General features: G+C 41.7%; 1 protein-coding gene across 1 annotated transcript; it reads right to left on the reverse strand.

Annotated features, from left to right (window-relative positions):
• Window positions 1-13,295: 13,295 nt before the first annotated feature.
• LOC115110709 (phosphatidylcholine transfer protein-like) lies at window positions 13,296-19,308 on the reverse strand. Its single transcript, XM_029636568.2, has 6 exons — window positions 19,146-19,308; window positions 17,123-17,240; window positions 15,691-15,770; window positions 15,117-15,288; window positions 14,878-14,945; window positions 13,296-14,346 (listed from the first exon to the last, which is right to left on the reverse strand). The coding sequence occupies exons 1-6, from the start codon at window positions 19,272-19,274 to the stop codon at window positions 14,266-14,268; spliced, it is 648 nt and encodes a 215-aa protein (XP_029492428.1). The 5' UTR covers window positions 19,275-19,308; the 3' UTR covers window positions 13,296-14,265.
• Window positions 19,309-20,743: the final 1,435 nt, after the last annotated feature.

The following is a 20,743-nucleotide window of genomic DNA, read 5'->3' on the forward strand; positions in this document are numbered from 1 at the left end:
CCAGCTCAGAGGGGACAAGTAGTGACTAAACGGCTGTGTAGGCTGAGATTACGAGATTGCCATTAGATTTTAATTATAGACATTACAACATATTGATATTTAGGTGCAACACTATTGAGACACATTCCATGTTTATGAGAGGCTGTCCTCTGGTTGGTCAGGTCTCTAGGTTTTCTGTTCCCTAATGGTGACATTAGATATCTCAATGTGTATCACTGTTGATGTAAGTGTGGTTGCACCAAGTCCAGCAGTAATCAGCTGCACTGCACCACATTCCACAGGGGCAGCATCACACTGTGTTTTCCTAAGGAAATAGATTCATCATAAGTCATCATACTAACTGCCACATCATACAAAACAGCCCTTTGTCAATTTGTCCAGCTGCCAACCTTTTCAACATTAATTAGCCAACATGTTGAAAAAACTGTCCAGCATAACATCAATCTCAACAGAACTTCACGTCAAAGGTTTATGTAACGAATAATCCGTAAAGAGATTCTGTCCAAAGCAGTGAGTTAACATCTTTCTGACAGATACATTCTTATGAATCCTTTTCTTTCACTATTGTTTTAAATGGGTAAATCTTCTGGTGTAGTTGTACATTATCACAGCCCTTCTGCTCAGATATTGGTCAACTGAACAGTGCGAAGAGTGGCAGCCAGTCAGCAGGTGGCAGTCTTATCAGGAAAGCCAAGTGAGACTTGACTTGATACTGGACAGTCAACTTTCAGATGGTTTAGAGTCTCGCCACGGCACTCTGATTACACCCGAATAAGCAACCTCCTTTATAGAATACACTCTACTGCACACAGTCAAACAGAACAATAAAGGAATTGTCCTGGAACATAGCGCAGGGGAACAGCCAAGGTCGTTTTCCGTGTTGAATTACTGTATTTAAAAACAATTGTGAAACCACATGTTCAAATATACATCATTTGAACTAAATATTGTTGGAATTTCTAAATAGAGGGCTTTATGTTGCATAGATCTGTCATGGACATTATATAACTAGCTCAAACCATATGTACCAAACATTTGCTCAATGTGAAGGACTGAGAATGTTTAATATCATCTGATTCTGGCTCGTTTTCTTTCCAGCACCCACAGTGAGACGTCTGTCTGACTAGCTTTGTTCATTCTGATAGACAGATACATTCAAAGGCTTTTGTAATTGTGACAGTACAAGGTCCATTTTCCGATTCCTCTGAATGTCGACGACATTGAATAATATGCCGTCTAATCTGTGTTGCAGATTATTAAACTATCCACAAGAGCCAGACAAAGGTCAGTAACTCACAAGACTGATATACTTGACATAATATGCCCCCCAAAATGTAATGGACTGCTTTCAAAATCTAGTAGTCGGCATATACAATATAACAACTTACCTCAGGTTACCTCTGAGAAGCACTGTCTATATGTGTAGGACACAAATTGATACATTTGTTTAGCCTTCAACAAATGAGACTTCTAGATAAATTGGTTCAGTCTCACATTCAGAGAGGTATTTGAAGGGACTAGCATATTGCTATCAAAATATTTGTTACAGTTAAATATGTGAGTGAGTATATATCCTCATTTTGACACTGGTGCATAGCAATGTGGAGCTAAAACAAACTGCAACATGGGGAATCATCCCACGTAAGAACCATGGCACCAGACCTATTCAGACAGCTTTAATGGCAAGCTCTGTGAGAATCCACTCTGGGCTTAAATTCCTTCCAGTATTTGTGAGAGTGCTTAATAACTGTAGAATTAAACTAATTACAAACACAATGTTATGGCGACAGAGCAGATAGATGCCAGGCTTGAAACCCTGAGAATCTGCACCTATCTCTGATTAGAAAAACAAGCTTACGAACTATGGTCTTAGTGGGAGGATTAAGTTGGATGCAAAGAAATTTTTAAAAGAAAGAAAGAAAGCATGATATTCAGGTTTGATTTGTCTATAGCAGAAACTAACCATTTTCAAACAAAATGCTCATGTGCAGTATGGTAAAGCGAACGTTATTTTTCCAAGAAAAGTGAAAGAGACAGAATTCCCGTTGCTATGGCTGCAGCCCTTAAACACTTCCAGTTCCCTGGTATGTGTGAATTCAAGGGCAAAGCAGTAATGAACAGTGGCTTTAATGACACTGCAAGATGTGCGCTTGCCACAGTGTGTATTACTACAGTTAACTGGGGCTGTAATGAGATAGTATTTCAGGCATGAGTCTGAGAGGAGACAGACAAAGAGCAGGGTTCAATCATATCTAAGTGCATTAATCAGGGAGAGAGAGAGGAGAGTCACTACTGGTTATTACTGGTGCTGTAGCCACACCAGGTCAGCCCAGGTGGGGGAGAGGCTTTTTACTGCATTCATCATTTCAGACAATGAAATCAAAACAATACATCAAAACTATATATGGGAGCCACGGGTTTAACATTCATAGGTTTGGTCATTTTAGGGGAAAGACAAAATACGGTTTGAACAATATGAACGTAATCTGTAGTTACAAACTCAGGTGAATTCTATATTTGACTAAGAACAGTTAGTGTGCTGTAAAAGACAGAACAGGACAGTAATACTGTCTGAATGGTTGTCTGTCCGCTACCACCAGTGTTGTTTGTGGAACCAGAGGGTACGAGGCCTGCTGGTCTTTGATTCTGGGAACTCGTAAATCAGCCTATAGACTGAAACATTTCATTTGTGGTATTTATTTTGTTTATTGGTCCCTAAATGGCCCCATCCATCTCTGACCAAGACAGGGTTGGTTTTGATTGGGAATTTGCTGTTAAGAAGTTTATAGAATAACACTCAAGTTCACAGATGGGTTTACTGATGGTTACTCAAAGGCGTTATTACATATGCATAGGACTCCTTTATCATGTCAGCCACTACAGTCAAGTACAATCCTCAGAAACCAATGGGGTCCATTTAAGTAAACCACTACTCACGACTCATACCAACATGCCAAAATCATTAAGTCCATTTAAAACTCCATCTATTGAAAGTGTATGCCACAGAGAAAGAAACACTGTACATTAGGTTGTCGTATGAAGAATTTGTTGTTTCGACATGTTGCAGAATTTCTCTATCAAAGACCAATTCTAACCACAGTATTTATTCAATGTGGTAAATCTGCATTCTATTGATTACAGTGATAAATCATTATCTTGCAGGTTTAACTCAAATTTCTTTACCAATTTACTTCTAAAAATAGTTATGTTTTTCTAAATGGAAATCAAGCAAAGAAATGTAGGAATTCATTTTAAAAACAGTCACATTAGTGTTTATCAGGTCTCATCTTTTTCTTCCCACAAAAGGTATTTACTATTGTTTAAACTGAACAATCACCAATGCCAAAACTGCACTCCAAGCAAAGCACTTGACTTGTACAAATCATTCCATGTATAATTCCTAAGTTAACAGGTCTTTGCATTACATGCATTTTTTAGGAGAAATCCTTATTTTCTGGATGGTTTGCACATTCTGTCACTTATTCATGTCATCTACTTCCTCAGTGCTCTAGTACTACTTCCTCAGTGCTCTAGTACTACTTCCTCAGTGCTCTAGTACTACTTCCTCAGTGCTCTAGTACTACTTCCTCAGTGCTCTAGTACTACTTCCTCAGTGCTCTAGTACTACTTCCTCAGTGCTCTAGTACTACTTCCTCAGTGCTCTAGTACTACTTCCTCAGTGCTCTAGTACTACTTCCTCAGTGCTCTAGTACTATTCTGCTCTATGTGGTCTGCAGGCAGCTGTAGTTAAGCAAAAACAGTCATCTCTTCTTCTGCCGGAGGGGTAATGACATAATAGGAGGTATCAGGTCCCAAAGGAGTTTCATTAAATGGAATTTATAAGAAGATCCAGAGTGATAAAACAGAAGAGGGTCAGTAATCACTCGAAATGTTTGCAATCAGACATTTGCCAAATTTACATTTTGCAGGTTCAATTTTTTTGAAAAGAGCAATGGAGAAAATAACTGGACATTTTCACGATAGTAGTGGTGGTAGTCCTCAACAACTCCTTAATGAAGAGAGGAGCCAATAGAGCCTCTGTAGTTAGGCTACCAGAGCTGAGGAGAGCTTGCATGCCCCCTTTTGGCTCTTTGGGGAAGAATGGTCATCATCTAGATTCAGAGGAGGGTCACCAATCTGAGAGAGAATGCAGATGCTGCTTCTCCATATCCAAATGAAATGCTTCACCTACTTTATGCTGCTTTGTTTCAAGCTGCTTGGCTGACTGCAGGTCTGGACTCCTGATTACAGTGATAGACATGCAGGAATCTGGAGTTGGCTGCCAGAAACCACAGAAGGAAAGGAGAGGGCCCTGAGTCTGCGGTCAGACGGTCGGGAGAGGTAAACAGGAGTAGCCCCTCCTTGGAATGCAAGGCCTGTGTTGGCCCAGAGACTAGGTTACGTATGGAGGAGGTGCCAGTCCCAGTCCACGGCAGCTCAACAGAAAACACTATTATTTTTAATGAATGCAAAGAAACACCAAAGAAAACAAATACCCGACATTAAGCTAGCGCCAAAGCCTTAGCAATTTTGTGTAATGCAGCTTAAACTGTGCATTACTCCTATGTGATTGAATCTGTACTTACGCAGACAAGCAGCAAAGCTTAGTCATTTAAACTTTGAAATGCATTCATTGTAACCATACCATAAGACCAGCAATGGATGTTAATTATGGTCTGTGTGTACCTCTCTCTTTTTGGCAGCGGCCTTCAAAACAGCAAATTTTGCAGTTATTGTTACTCCTCTGAAAAGTTGAAAAATAGCCTGTATCATAGTCTGTTTTCTCAACATCATCATAGACACAAGCCTGCATTCTAATGACCAGAGAATTTAGGGACCGTGACAGCAGGTAGAAAGTGAATGGAAAGATGTCAACATCCAGTCACAGGCATTAGCCACGTGTCTGACCCAGTTCACAAAAATACATTTTATTTTTAACTCTCTTCTGTGTATTTTTGCAGCCTGTAAATGTATGCTCAAGTCAGGAAAAGGCTTCTCTTTTTTGTATTATTTTGGTTAAAAGGACCCGTATTTCACACAGATTTTTTTTTCTGCTCGTTGAATGAGGAGCTGTTTGCAGAAAGATTGATGGATGAAAATCAAACATTATCTTACACAGCTGTAACGATCCAAAATCCATAAATACCCCTGAGTGCCCAACAGCGGCCTGCCATCCTGGTGATTTCCGAGTTCCGTAGCAGGAGAGCCCTGAGACAATATTGTGTCTCTCCATGTTTGTGAAGAGACCATTCATTACCTCAGTAGCAGGCTAAACGTTGGCCCTGAGGAACAGACTCTCCCAGAACCGGAATGGCTCCCGCCAAATGAGCTATCATACAGATACATTATTTACCATCCTAGACAAGCATGTTTATAAAACAGAAAGAGTCAAACATCAAGTGTTTTGACTGCAAGCTTTCTCAACTCAACTAAACCATCCTCTGTGGTAATAAGAACATTAACACAGCCATTATAAAAGTATTGTCAAACAGTTGGATTCCTGCCTGGTATCCTGATATACGGCTTGCTACGGTTCAATATTTCTCCAAAATAAAAGGGGGCACAAACTGAGCACACATAGCAATACAGACAGAGGAATAAGCTATAACTCTGCCAGTTTGCATGCCAGTTGTTGAGAGATTCAAATACAATACTGCTATACATCTTTTTTAACCATAAAACTAATGGAGTTAAACAATCCCTCCTAAAAACTCTCATTTTGCAGGGCTGAGTTGTTTCCAACATCATAAATACATGCGTATGCAGCCTATTGCTGGACATTAGTTATACTATTGGTTATTCAAAATGCTCTTACTTCTGGAAATCATTCCGTTTGGACTGTATTAATTAAGTAAAATATGTGATTGGCACAAGTACCCAGCAGTTCTCAAAGATGCTGTTGAACTGAACCAGTCCGACAGGGTTGATTGATATTCATAATGTAAAGGAAATGCTTTAATTTTATGTAACTAGGCAAGTCAGTTATTGACAAATTCTTATTTACAATGACAGTCTAGGTTAACTGCCTTGTTCAGGGGCAGAACGACAGATTTTTAACTTGTCAGCTCGCCGATTCGATCTAGCAATCTTTCGGTTACTGGCCCAAAGCATTAACCACTAGGCTCCCTATGCTTAAGAAAATAATTGTATAACCTTAAGATTGGGCCTTTTTGAATAGAGGTTAAGCAAGGCAACTGTGTTCAGCTAGAACCATATGTGAGTCTGCATGTATAATTGAGTTGAACTACAGTTGATTTTTACAACACTGTATAAAATCGTATAAAAGCCTATTCAGGATCAAGGATTCCTATTCCCAGAGCACATTGATATCTATAATTGTAATCTATTAAAAATCACCAAAAAGGAGGTTGAAAAAATACATTTCCAAGCACAGCCATTATTGTGTTACCTCTGGCAGACAGCAAGGCACCTGGGAAATCTGAGCTGACATTTAGGAGAAGCAGCAGTCCAGGAGGAAAAGTATATCACTTTCTAAAGCTAATTAGCCCTGTATATTACCAATCAAAAGAACCCCCCTCTAAAATACAATGGCTAGCCAAGAAATATATTTGTCTTCCATTTGTGAAAGACTGGCAATGGAAAGAACCCTTTTGAGAACTGAATATTATTCACTCAAGAAATTCCAGTGGATAAAATGGTGCATAAAAATAGAAATGTAAGGCTCTGATTTTTATCATTACTCCCATAATTCAGTTCCACCAAAATAGAACAGATGCATAGAAAATCTTACAAAAACTCTTCCAAGATTCAAAGTCCTTCATCTAATTCCAACGTCATCGACCTACTACTATCTCGTAAACGGATGCAGCTCTCTCTGCTATGACAATTCTTGACTCGTCACTTACATTTCCAGAACTGAAGCGTGCCTTTGATTACACTATTCAAATAACTAATGCACGCCTATGCTTTGTGGCCCATAGATGGAATTTGAATTCAGTAATGTAATTAAGACTGTAAAGTGTTCATGAATCAAATTGAGATATTAATTGGATACACAAATGTGTTCCTTGTACTTCCTGATAGTCTCAGGGCTGAAAGAAGTCATGAGACAAAATTTACTGCAGATTATGTTCTTTCAATGTCCTACTATTCACTCCACAGACCACTAGGTGGAAGAGAAGAACAAAGTAAATGGTCAATCTCCAGCACAGTGAAATCAGTGAGCCCTAGGCCCTACTTCACTTTCCATTGATGATTAAACAATACCCACTGGGCATAGACATCCATTCAACATCTATTCCATGTTGGCTCAATCTATTTTAATTGAAATGACGTGGAAACAATGTTGATTCAACCAGTGTGTTCCCATGATTGCATTTTTCTCTAACTCCTTAATAGCAAATAGCCTAATAATCAATATGAAAGGCTATAGATGGCATGTTGTGTGCACTGTAGCCTACTGTACATGTGCGTGGCTGAACGCCTGACAAAGGGACAACAAAACATTCCGATTTTAATAACTGTCTATATGCCGATGACTAGAAAGTTACCTGAACAGTGCTTGGAAATGTAATGGCAAAGACAAAGCTATTCTCTTTGGGGTTGATGGGAGGGCTTTCACACAAGATATCCTAGGCCTAGAGCAATGACACTAGGTGGTGATCTCATAGGAAGCCAGCACCATTTTCACTCAGGAAACATCTAGAACAATGCCCAGTTCGCTGACAGGTCAGCAGAAGTGAAACGTCAGAGAGAGGGACACAGTGAGGATGGGAGGGGAACACTCTCTGGTCTCACTCTCCACCAGTGGACTGGCAATAAACAGGAGTATAGTGACCAGTAGCGGCGTGTGGGTAAAATCAATGGGGAAGACAAGCCAGAAAAAAAGCCCTATTAAAACCTACAGTATGTGTTGTGATAATTGCGTTGTTTATTCTATAACCTGTTAGTTCATATGCCTTGCAAACGTGATACACTACATGTGGACACCTGCATGTCAAACATCTCATTTCAAAATCATGGGCATTAATAAGGATTTGGTCCCCCCTTTGCTGCTATAACAGCCTCCATTCTTTTGGGAAGGCTTTCCATTAGATGTTGGCACATTGCTGCGGGGACATGCTTCCATTCAGCCACAAGAGCATTATTGAGGTCGGGCACTGATGTTGGGTGATTAGGCCTGGCTCGCAGTCAGTATTCCAATTCATCCCAAAGGTGTTCGGTGGGGTTGATGTCAGCGCTCTGTGCAGGCCAGTCAAGTTCTTCCACACCGATCTCAAGAAACCATTTCTGTATGGACCTTGCTTTGTGCACGGGGCCATTGTCATGCTGAAACAGGAAAGCACCTTTCCCAAACTGTTGCCACAAAGTTGGATGCACAGAATCTTCTTGAATGTCATTGTATGCTGTAGCATTAAGAATTCCCTTCACGGGAACTAAGGGGCCTAGCCTGAACCATGAAAAATACCCCCAGACCATTATTCCTCCTCCACCAAACTTTACAGTTGGCACTATGCATTCAGGCAGGTAGCGTTCTCCTGGCATCCGCCAAACCCAGATTTGTCCGTCACTCCAGAGAATGTGTTTCCACTGATCCAGAGTCCGATGGTGGTGAGCTTTACACCACTCCAGCCGACGCTTGGCATTGCGCATGGTAATCTTAGGCTTGTGTGCGGCTGCTCAGCCATGGAAACCCATTTCATGAAGCTCCTGACAAACAGTTATTGTGCTGACATTGCTTTTGGAGGCAGTTTGGAACTCGGTAGTGAGTGTTGCAACCGAGGACAGACGATTTTTACGCGCTATGCGTTTCAACACTCTGTGGTCCTGTTCTGTGAGCTTGTGTGGCCTACCACTTTGCGACTGAGATGTTGTTGCTCCTAGATGTTTCCACTTCACTTCACTTTGTGGGCTATACTCGGCCTTGTCTCAGGATGGTAAGTTGGTGGTTGAAGATATCCCTCTAGTGGTGTGGGGGCTGTGCTTTGGCAAAGTGGGTGGGGTTATATCCTTCCTGTTTGGCCCTGTCCGGGGGTGTCCTCGGATGGGGCCACAGTGTCTCCTGACCCCTCCTGTCTCAGCCTCCAGTATTTATGCTGCATTAGTTTATGTGTCGGGGGGCTAGGGTCAGTTTGTTATATCTGGAGTACTTCTCCTGTCCTATTCGGTGTCCTGTGTGAATCTAAGTGTGCGTTCTCTAATTCTCTCCTTCTCTCTTTCTTTCTCTCTCTCGGAGGACCTGAGCCCTAGGACCATGCCCCAGGACTACCTGACATGATGACTCCTTGCTGTCCCCAGTCCACCTGGCCATGCTGCTGCTCCAGTTTCAACTGGCCTGGGCCCTAGGACCATGTCCCAGGACTACCTGACATGATGACTCCTTGCTGTCCCCAGTCCACCTGGCCATGCTGCTGCTCCAGTTTCAACTGTTCTGCCTTACTATTATTCAACCATGCTGGTCATTTATGAACATTTGAACATCTTGGCCACGTTCTGTTATAATCTCCACCCGGCACAGCCAGAAGAGGACTGGCCACCCCACATATGCTCTCTCTAATTCTCTCTTTCTTTCTCTCTCTCTCGGAGGACCTGAGCCCTAGGACCGTGCCCCAGGACTACCTGACATGATGACTCCTTGCTGTCCCCAGTCCACCTGACTGTGCTGCTGCTCCAGTTTCAACTGTTCTGCCTTATTATTATTCGACCATGCTGGTCATTTATGAACATTTGAACATCTTGGTCATGTTCTGTTATAATCTCTACCCGGCACAGCCAGAAGAGGACTGGCCACCCCACATAGCCTGGTTCCTCTCTAGGTTTCTTCCTAGGTTTTGGCCTTTCTAGGGAGTTTTTCCTAGCCACCGTGCTTTTACACCTGCATTGTTTGCTGTTTGGGGTTTTAGGCTGGGTTTCTGTACAGCACTTTGAGATATCAGCTGATGTACGAAGGGCTATATAAATAAATGTGATTTGATTTGATTTCACAATAACAGCACTTACAGTTGACCGGGGCAGCTCTAGCAGGGCAGACATTTGACGAACACTTCTTGGAAAGGTGGCATCCTATGACTGTGTCAGGTTGAAAGTCACTGAGCTCTTCAGTAAGGCCATTCTAATGCCAGTGTTTGTCTATGGAGATTGCATGGCCGTGTGCTCGATTTTATACACCTGTCAGCAACGGGTGTGGCTGAAATAGCCAAATCCACTCATTTGAAGGGGTGTTCACACACTTATGTATATATAGTGTATATCATTATTTTATATTAAATACATCAAATGTATATATATATTTATTTTATTTGACCATGCTATTTCAAGGACAGCTTTTTTCCATCTACGTAACATTGCAAAAATCAGAAACTTTCTGTCCAAAAATGATGCAGAAAAATTAATCCATGCTTTTGTCACTTCTAGCTTAGACTACTGCAATGCTCTACTTTCCGGCTACCCGGATATAGCACTGAATAAACTTCATTTAGTGCTAAATACGGCTGCTAGAATCCTGACTAGAACCAAAGAATTTGATCATATTACTCCAGTGCTAGCCTCCCTACACTGGCTTCCTGTCAAGGCAAGGGCTGATTTCAAGGTTTTACTGCTAACCTACAAAGCATTACATGGGCTTGCTCCTACCTATCTCTCTGATTTGATCCTGCCGTACATACCTACATGTACGCTACGGTCACAAGACGCAGGCCTCCTAATTGTCCCTAGAATTTCTAAGCAAACAGCTGGAGGCAGGGCTTTCTCCTATAGAGCTCAATTTTTATGGAACGGTCTGCCTACCCATGTGAGAGACGCAAACTCGGTCTCAACCTTTAAGTCTTTACTGAAGACTCATCTCTTCAGTGGGTCATATGATTGAGTGTAGTCTGGCCCAGGAGTGTGAAGGTGAACGGAAAGGCTCTGGAGCAACGAACCACCCTTGCTGTCTCTGCCTGGCCGGTTCCCCTCTTTCCACTGGGATTCTCTGCCTCTAACCCTATTACAGGGGCTGAGTCACTGGCTTACTAGGGCTCTTTCATACAGACCCTAGGAGGGGTGCATCACTTGAGTGGGTTGAATCACTGATGTGATCTTCCTGTCTGGGTTGGCGCCCCCCCTTGGGTTGTGCCGTGGCGGGGATCTTTGTGGACTATACTCTGCCTTGTCTCAGGATGGTAAGTTGGTGGTTGAAGATATCCCTCTAGTGGTGTGGGGGCTGTGCTTTGGCAAAGTGGGTGGGGTTATATCCTTCCTGTTTGGCCCTGTCCGGGGGTGTCATCGGATGGGGCAACAGTGTCTCCTGACCCCTCCTGTCTCAGCCTCCAGTATTTATGCTGCAGTAGTTTGTGTCGGGGGGCTAGGGTCAGTTTGTTATATGTGGAGTACTTCTCCTGTCCTATCCGGTGTCCTGTGTGAATTTAAGTATGCTCTCTAATTCTCTCTTTCTTTCTCTCTCTCGGAGGACCTGAGCCCTAGGACCATGCCTCAGGACTACCTGACATGATGACTCCTTGCTGTCCCCAGTCCAACTGGCCATGCTGCTGCTCCAGTTTCAACTGTTCTGCCTGTGATTATTATTATTTGACCATGCTGGTCATTTATGAACATTTGAACATCTTGGCCATGTTCTGTTATAATCTCCACCCGGCACAGCCAGAAGAGGACTGGCCACCCCACATAGCCTGGTTCCTCTCTAGGTTTCTTCCTAGGTTTTGGCCTTTCTAGGGAGTTTTTCCTGGCCACCGTGCTTCTACACCTGCATTGCTTGCTGTTTGGAGTTTTAGGCTGGGTTTCTGTACAGCACTTTGAGATATCAGCTGATGTACGAAGGGCTATATAAATAAATTTGATTTGATTTGATATTTAATCCAGTGTATGCCCAATTTGTTTGAGGAAAATTGTCCATTACGTAATGTTGAATCAGTCTTTCCAAATGTGTGGGTGCATTAAAAAAAACTACATGGAGATTTCAAATCCAATCTGAACAATAAATGGACTCAAACATCTATAAATGTGTAGTTCATTCAAAAGACATTTGAGGATGCATGCTCCACAGCTCATATAGGCTGTGATCACAGAATGTTTCACTCTGCAGATACTGTGACATTCTTTGTGTGGGTCTAATCAAGACCAATATGTCAAGTAATGAAATCATGTTGCTGTGACATGTTGAGGAGGTAGGAAAATGACCAAATGGTATTACCTTCAGATTATGTAGCCACAATGTTGTGAGAAGGTAATAGTCTATAGTCAATCATTACAAATCCATTACGTTGGGGTTGGTCGTGGTTATGCAACGTGTTTGCTGGGAACCTGTTCATGTTGTACATTTAATTTTAGACTGGGGTGACATTTTGTTCTATGGTTATCTGTAACTCTGCTGTGTGAGTAATTATTGATGCGTTGTCAGTTATAGGCGCTCTGCCAGTTTGAAGGCGCTCTGCCTTAGAAGCCAGAAACTTCAGTATGTTGGGCCCTTTAGTTGATTTATTATTTACCTTTATTTAACTAGGCAAGTCAGTTAAGAACAACTTCTTATTTACAATGACGGCCTAGGAATAGTGGGTTAAACTGCCTTGTTCAGGGGCAGAACGACATATTTTTACCTCGTCAGCTCTAACCACTAGTCTGTAATGGTTCTGTTTGTCAGTGTTGTTCGTCAACTTGTCAATATCCATGGGTTCAGCTCACCCTCTATACCTGTAAATAAATACTTCCAGCTGAATCCTGCCTGACTCCTAATGCCTTGCAGTTAGCACCCCCCTGACAAGAAGGTAGGGTCCACTTTCTCACAACCTACAGTAGGCCTATGAGAATAACATCGCATAATTACAACTAAGTTCCTATACCACCGATGTAGCCAGACAAATTCTATAGGACTCACCATACTCATCACTGTTCATGAGGTTCGGTTTTTCCGGCCTCTCGCGGATTTTATGCTGTCGACGAATTTTAAGATAAAACTTGCAAAGTAGGCCTAGACTGCTAAACGTTGGCTAGGCTCTACCTTTTTCAGATGTCAAGAAATACCCTGTCAATTTATCTTCACCATAACTCGTTTTTACAAAACACAGCAGTGCTTCCGGTGAGAGAATTGAATTAACAGATACAATGTATCAAATTTGATAGGTCAAGTAAAGTATATCAACTTCATCACGCAACATCAGGGCCGCGCGGCGTGAACATATCATTTTTACCGCAAGGGGGAGCGCGAGCCACAGAAACAGTTCATTTCATTGGTCAACGCCAAAAGGTGGAAAATACCATTAAAAAATGGTGTTCGATGAAGGTGATAGTCCTGTTTTGAAAAGCATCTACAGGTTGCAGTCAAATAATGCATGATGCAGTGCTTCATCTCAGCCGTCATTTTATTGATATGTATTAGATAGTAATACACACTGTATCACCTCCAAAGAATTGGAGGCCTAATTGCAACCACACAAGGATAAAGAGGTATAGGCCTAGCTCTCGAGGATTCAACATATGAATAATTAACTTAAACTATTTAATTATCGTGTTTTTTGTAAATTTCAAGTATCACAACAAATCACTGCAGGCAACTATTAATGATAGGACAAAATCTGTTTTTTTTTAATGTACATTCAAAATGTCCATTAGGGAAATAATAAAAATATAGTCTGCTTTTTATTCAGCCTTACTTGCCTAAGCAACAACGTTGCATTGTAGAGTACAGAAATCATTCCTCAATAGAGCTGCTGAGAAACTAATCATTCACAAATTAATAGGCTGATGAACAGTAGAATTACAGCACTGCATTTTTACCTTTAGACATTAAGGTTTGGAAGTTGATTTGATTTCAGTGCTTAATCACAAGTGCAAAAATGCATATCATTCATTGGCTGAACATTCATACATAAAACAATGTAGGATTTAAAAAACAACAACATACATTTGACCATAACAAACAGGAAAATAAAAGGAAAAGCCATTGTAGTCAAAGAAACAGTACTCGTTAAAACAGGGGGTAGATCACTACAGATCTCATCCAAGCCCTCACTGTGGGCATGCCCAAAATACAACATTTACATAGGAGTAGGAATTCAGTACCAGATAACTTCAATTGAAATATATATTTTTTATACAACTAATAACTAAAATACAGTACATGCTCCAGTCAGTACCACATCCAGCTGCAGATTACACCACCACCACTTTCACCTATTGACTTCGTAATAAGTCTCCAACCATACCCAAAACACCCACAATGGCCCTCAGACACTGTAAGTGTAGACTTTATTGAACGATGGGCTGAAAAAATGCAATCCTTGTGGCTTTGATGCGACTTCCCACAAAGGGCGTTCATTTCTTGTTCTTCTGGCAGTAGTTTGAGTAATTGCCACAGGCCTTCTGCATGTCTGTAAGGAAGGCAGGCACTCCGCTCTGTTGAAACACGGGGAATAGCTGCCTTTGTCAATGAACGTCATGGATAGACTAGCAGAGTAGACACACCCAAATGGGGCAACAGAGAGGAACCATTGGCATCCTAACACAAAATATCTGTTTGAGATTAACAGCGTGAATAAAGCCTTCCAATTGAGATAACAGGGCATGCTTTCGGGCAATCAAAACTGGCAAGTAGATATAAATGTGAGTAAACAAACCATTTTCTTAATTCTATAGTACTCCTTTATTATTACTCTACTATGAATATGTCAGCCATCCCACCAACAGAAAAAGATCAGCTGCTACACTCTTAGAAAAAACGAGTTCCAAAGGGGTTCTTCAGCTGTCCCCATAGAAGAACCATTTTTGATTCCAGATAGGACACATGTTGGTTCCATGTAGAACTCTCTGTGTACAGGGTTCTACCAGGAACCAAAAGGGTTCTACCGGGAATCAAAAAGGGTTCTGCTATGGGAACAGCCGAAGAACCCTATTAGGTTTTTAGATAGCACTCAGGTCTGAACTCACCTTGGCTGCCCAGTTCACAAGCCAGGTTGGAATATTACCACCAGGGTTATCAAAGTAATTCATGAAGACTGAAAGAAAATAATGCAAATGTAAATGTCTGTCAATAAAAAGCAAGTGACTTCACAGACAGATCCACAACAGATTCAAGTTCAAAACTGAACAGTTTCCCCTATGGACATTTAAATTGGTACTACAGGGATGAGTTCTGATTGGATCTGGTGTACTCGAGTGCGCAGTACCTTTAGTGCCACAGGCACCATCACTCTCCATGGCCACAGTCTGCTTGTAGTCATTCACTCGCTGCACCCCACTCTTCTCTGGTAACGGGGACTGTGGGGAGCTCTTAGCCAGGACCACCCAGATCTTCCTGCTGTCCACGTCAACGTCCCTCCGCTCCCTGACGTACACGTACTGAGGTTTACACTGTTAAAGAAGCCTGGTAGAGATAATATGGTCTAATGTGGTCCACACCCTGTGACTGGATCAGTTACTCCTTGAGAAAATATACTGTCCCGTGTTGTCGCCTAAAGAACAATACATTTCTCACGTTACACTTAATACTATAAACCATACTTGCTTTCCCTTCACCATGTCGGACCCATTGTAAATGTGAAATGGGGGAGAGAGAAAAAAAAGATTGAGACATTGTGGGTGGGTGAATACATAGAACAGGATTATGTGATATTATATAGGGAGTATGTATTTAGTTAAAAAAAAATTAAAAGCACAGGCCTATTTGCTTTTACTGAGAAACATGATGACCTGATATCTACAGGTATTATTTATTTGGACATTTTACTTCATTAAGGATACGTCTCTGTTTGACAGAGGAAAAGGGTATTTCACCTCCCAGTAGATTGCTGAACGACCATCATAGTCCTTCTCATGCAGCTCTGCAAAAAACAAAAAGGGCACACACAAAATAAAGCAGTGCTTACATCATGAAACATCTGTCATCTATTATACTATAGGTATTATACTATGTCGTCATAATATTCATTACATGATTCAATCATACATCTTCTGGAACACTGGCTGCACTTAGAAAAAAAAGGTGCTAACGAGAACCAAAAGGGGTTCTTCGAATAAACCCTTTTGGTTCCAGGTAGAACCCCCACAGGGGCTTCTACATGGAACCCAAAAAAGTTCTACCTGGGTCCAAAAAGGGTTCTCATATGGGGACAACTGCAGAACCCTTTTGGAACCCTTCTTTCTAAGAGTGTACAGCGCACATCAAGATACAATCACATGTGCAAGCAAAGACACCAACAGCACTTTGAGAATACAGCATCTATCCAATCTATTGAAATGGCAATTTTATTCAACAGCAAAAAGCTTGACGGCAGTCAGGAGCTGAAGCCAAGGATGTGTTTCCAATAAAAAGCCCAGTCCACCCTCTCACGCAACAAGTCTCTGGGAGAGGCAAATATGTTACTTCAGTTAGTTATCATTTCCAGGATATCCATAACCCTGTTGTCTCTTCTTGAAAAAGGACAACAGTACAGTATTTGGAAATCCCAAAACAAGATATGACCAATGATTTAGGCCTACCTTGTTAAGATGGAACCTGTTGGTCATTTCTCAGAGGGTAGGCGAAACAAAAAACTACATTTTCAAGATACAAGCCCTTGAAAGAACATCTTCAAGTTTGCTTGTTTGTTCACACAGTCTAGGCTTATATGAACATTTGATTAATACACAACATTAGCCCGTGGCTATACCAGAGTGCTAAGTACCCAACTACAACATCAATAGCTACAGTCTATGGCTAAATTCAGGTGGACAGACATGTTACCTGTTGGATACTTTGGGGAGGCAAGAGAGAACAAAAGATGAGAAAAGTTATTAACTGCCAAACGGGCCCTGTGCTCTTGTTGCGATCCTCGTGAAAACTGAGATAAAAGGGATTCTTGGTTATGATTGGTTTGATTGGGATAGAAAACAGGAGTGAATGGAAAAGGACAATGGAAAGGTGATGTTTCAACTATTTTGTGGAGCTCATATTTGAGATAATTAAGTAAGAGTTAAAGGGGCTATACATATGAACAATAACACATGCATAAGTAAGCACCATATAAAACAAGCATTAATATGCAATACCATGTCATCAATACTCAACTGACAGAATTGAGTAACTTATGAATTTGTTATGAGTCTTATAAAATGGCCCTTATTAGGGGTTGAGTGCGACAAGAGGATTGAATGGAAGAAAGTCGATCTAGGGAGAGTTTGCGTAACCCTTTACCTTTGACATATCCATCCCATTGTTTCCGATAGGGCAAGTCCATGTAGACATCAGCACATAGTTCTGGAGTGCAGGTGGCAAGCACTCCAAAGACTTTGTACTCATAAAGTCCAGTTTCCTGTGAACAGCATATGAAAGAAGTTCTCTCTTCCAAATATATACCACATCTACAATGTAACTAATCCCATACCCCAGGGCTCTGATTATTGCCAGTTGGAGAAACAAGCAACACAAAAAAAATGTGCTGGATTTGCAAAGGATATTATTTCTCCAGAAACTTGAGTTAGGCAGGGGGTTTAATAGAATACAAACATGCATTCTGTGAAAAGGTACTGTCTGACCATGCGTAAAGTTCTAGACTACAATTTGGCACACCATACCCAACAGACGCAGCACAAAATGCAATATTTGGCATATTTCTGAGGGTACCATTCATCCCACTATCTCTAGCCTACTACACCATCATTAAGTTTGCCGACGACACAACAGTGGTAGGCCTGATCACAGTCTATAGGGAGGAAGTCAGGCAGTGTGGTGCCAGGATAACAACCTCTCCCTCAACGTGATCAAGACAAAGGAGATGATTGTGGACTACAGGAAAAGGAGGGCCGAGCACACCCCCATTCTCATCGACAGGGCTGTATTAGAGCAGGTTGAGAGCTTCAAGTTCCTTGGTGTCCACATCACCAACGAACTGTCATGGTCCAAACACACCAAGACAGTCGTGAAGAGGGCATGACAACACCTACTCCCCCTCAGGAGACTGAAAAGAATTGGCATGGGTCCTCAGATCCTCAAAAAGTTCTCCAGCTGCACCATTGAAAGCATCCTGACTGGTTGCATCACCGCCTGGCAACTGCTCGACCTCCGAGTGCAAGGCACTACAGAGGGTAGTGTGTACGGCCCAGTGCATCACTGAGGCCAAGCTTTCTGACATCCAGGACCTCTATACCAGGCGGTATCAGCCACCCTATTAATTAAGACCCCAGCCACCCTATTAATAGGCTGTCCTCTCTGCTACCGCACGGCAAGCGGTCAAAAAGTCTATGTCCAAAAGGCTTCTTAACAGCTCCTACCCCCAAACAATAAGACTCCCGAACAGCTAACCAAATGGCTACCCGGACTATTTGCACTGACCCCCCCCCCCCCCCCCCACCCCACACACACATTTTAGGCTGCTGCTACTCTCTGTTTATTATCTATGTACAGTCACTTTACCTCTACCTACATGTACATATTACCTCAATTACCTCGACTAACCTGTGCCCCTGCACATTGACTTTGTACCGGTACCCCCTGTATATAGCCTCGTTACTGTGATTGTTGCTCTTTAATTATTTGTTATTTTTCTATTTTCTTAATTAGTATTTTTAAAATTGTTTACTTCAATTTATTTAGTAAATACTTTCTTAACACTTGTTTTTTTCTTAAGACTGCATTGTTGGTTAAGGGCTTGTAAGTAAGCATTTCACTCTACACCTGTTGAATTCGGCACGTGACAAATAACATCTGATAATTTGATTTGGACTTTTCTTTTTAACCTAGCATAAAAATGAATGATTGTACCTGTGTGGGCAAATATAGTCAAAATGTTTGCCTTGGGGTAAGTTGAGCATTATTGAAGTGTTTTCTGAATGGCTCAACTTACCCCACTCTCCCCTAGCCTACTCAATCATCAATATGACGTTTAAAACACTTTAGTTGATGATAACGAATAGCGACTTCCGCATTTTGACAGTGGGCCTGTTCCTCGAGTCTAACGTAGGCTACTCACAAAATCTGCTATGCTATTTCATGTAAATTTCCTTTTCGACGTGAAAATAATACAACGTATGAAACGTGAAAATAGTCTACGTGCGAGCACATCCAACAGATCGATGCCAGTGCGTCATTCAATCACGTCAATCGGCATAATCACAATGAATAAACTATTGCTTCGCCAGCTAACGACGCTAACCGCCGATAAGCTAACACAGCAGTTTTCACTTTCTATTCCTGTCTCAAAACAGTAACTTAAATGTACCTTGTCATACAGCCGGTAAATTTTGACACCCATAGTCTCTGTGAAAAACTCCCACCCCCCCTCCAACTGAGGTTTATCTAATTCCTTCCATGCCTCCAGAAATTCCTCATCTGTAAAGTGCAGCGACATGTTTTCAAACTGTGCTCTGACATTTGATCATGTGATCTATGACTCCGTGGCGCGCTTCAGACGCCGTGCGTGCGCTGAAGTGCGTCAGTCATTCCAGTGATATACTTAGAATCACTATCTATTTATTTTTGTGATTGAAATTGTATTTTGGATTTAAACTGTACATGTATGTGTGTGGTTAATGACTATCTGCACTGCACTGTACTGTTTTTGGAATGCTCCTTTGTCTATCCCACCTCCAAATTGAAGTGCCATCCAAGGCAAAATATCATTTGGAAGCACTGACCATCTCCAATTACAATAGAGAGGAAACATAATCTGTAATGCTTTGTGTCCTGCTGGTGCCCTGTCTCAGTTGCTTGTTGATGATCATTCTGCGGTTAACCACTCCCATTCCATTCAGAAATCCCAAAACTGTAGGCTATTTCAAATATAGGATAAGCTTCATCTGGTGGTTTTAATCAAATATATCAATGCCTTTTAGGAACTTCCAGAGGTAGAACCCTGGATCTGTGGTTTAGCATCCTTTGCACTCTTATTTTGCCAACACACCAGGCAAATTCAGCATTTACATAATCCACTGATTGAAGTTAGGCCCAAATGATAATCACTCTAAAATATGTCACTCCATAAGTGCCTCTGAGGGATAGTTTAGAGATATGTCATATTACTCATATCAGTTTTCCAGCCGGACAGTATATGGTCCAGCTAAGGGTTGTGGAAGAGCCATGATTTCCCGTTGCCACTGTCTCTTTTTGGGAAGGGATTTACTGCAGGAAGGAAGAGACAAGACAACACCCTGTATCACATTACTATGTGTCAGATCTGTCTTGGGGAGCACTTGTGTTACAGGCAGTAGGCATATCCCATCCACGGGCCCTGGTGGCTGCCATTGGATCACAGGCATAGCATGGGTGTGTGACAGCATGCATTTCTAGACACATAGGTCCTATGAACCATGGTCCCAGTTTGATAGACCTTATGTCATTCATCTTAGAGAGTCCCTTGTTTTAATTAAAAATAACCAAACATGAAGATATGTGCATGGATATTCTTGTCTGCTCAAGTGTGTGTGTTTGTATGCTTGTGTGTGTGTATGTTTGTTTGTAATGATGTGATAATATTGTATTACATCAGCTGCTATTACTCATCTTCGTACTAGCCAAACTTTGCTTCAAAGGCCTATTGGGCAGTTCTAGGCTGTATAAATGTGTCTGGACATCCCAACAGCTGTGCTTCATGTTGGCCCTGCCTTAGTCAAAAGAGGTTAAAAGGTCCCCCCTCCTCTGAAGCCAAGATAATAATAAAAACCTGTGGCCTGCTTTTGGTTCACCCCACCCCCATAGCCACCGATATTCTACAAACGTGCTTGCAATGCAAGAAGATGGCAGTCAAACAGACGTTTTCTTACACAGGAGGAAACGCACAGGGGACATCCGATGAATGGGAGTCAAATTCCAACACAGCGT

The sequence above is a fragment of the Oncorhynchus nerka genome, linkage group LG21, assembly GCF_034236695.1.
Source record: "Oncorhynchus nerka isolate Pitt River linkage group LG21, Oner_Uvic_2.0, whole genome shotgun sequence".
NCBI classification, from domain to species: Eukaryota; Metazoa; Chordata; class Actinopteri; order Salmoniformes; family Salmonidae; genus Oncorhynchus; species Oncorhynchus nerka.

Coding starts and splice junctions, on each gene's coding strand:
- LOC115110709 (XM_029636568.2), bottom strand. CDS start 19,274: ATGTCGCTGCACTTTACAGATGAGGAATTTCTGGAGGCATGGAAGGAA. Junction 17,241..19,145: donor TTTACCGGCTGTATGACAAG/GTACATTTAAGT, acceptor TGCTGTTCACAG/GAAACTGGACTTTATGAGTA. Junction 14,347..14,877: donor TTGTGAACTGGGCAGCCAAG/GTGAGTTCAGAC, acceptor GTGTTTCAACAG/AGCGGAGTGCCTGCCTTCCT.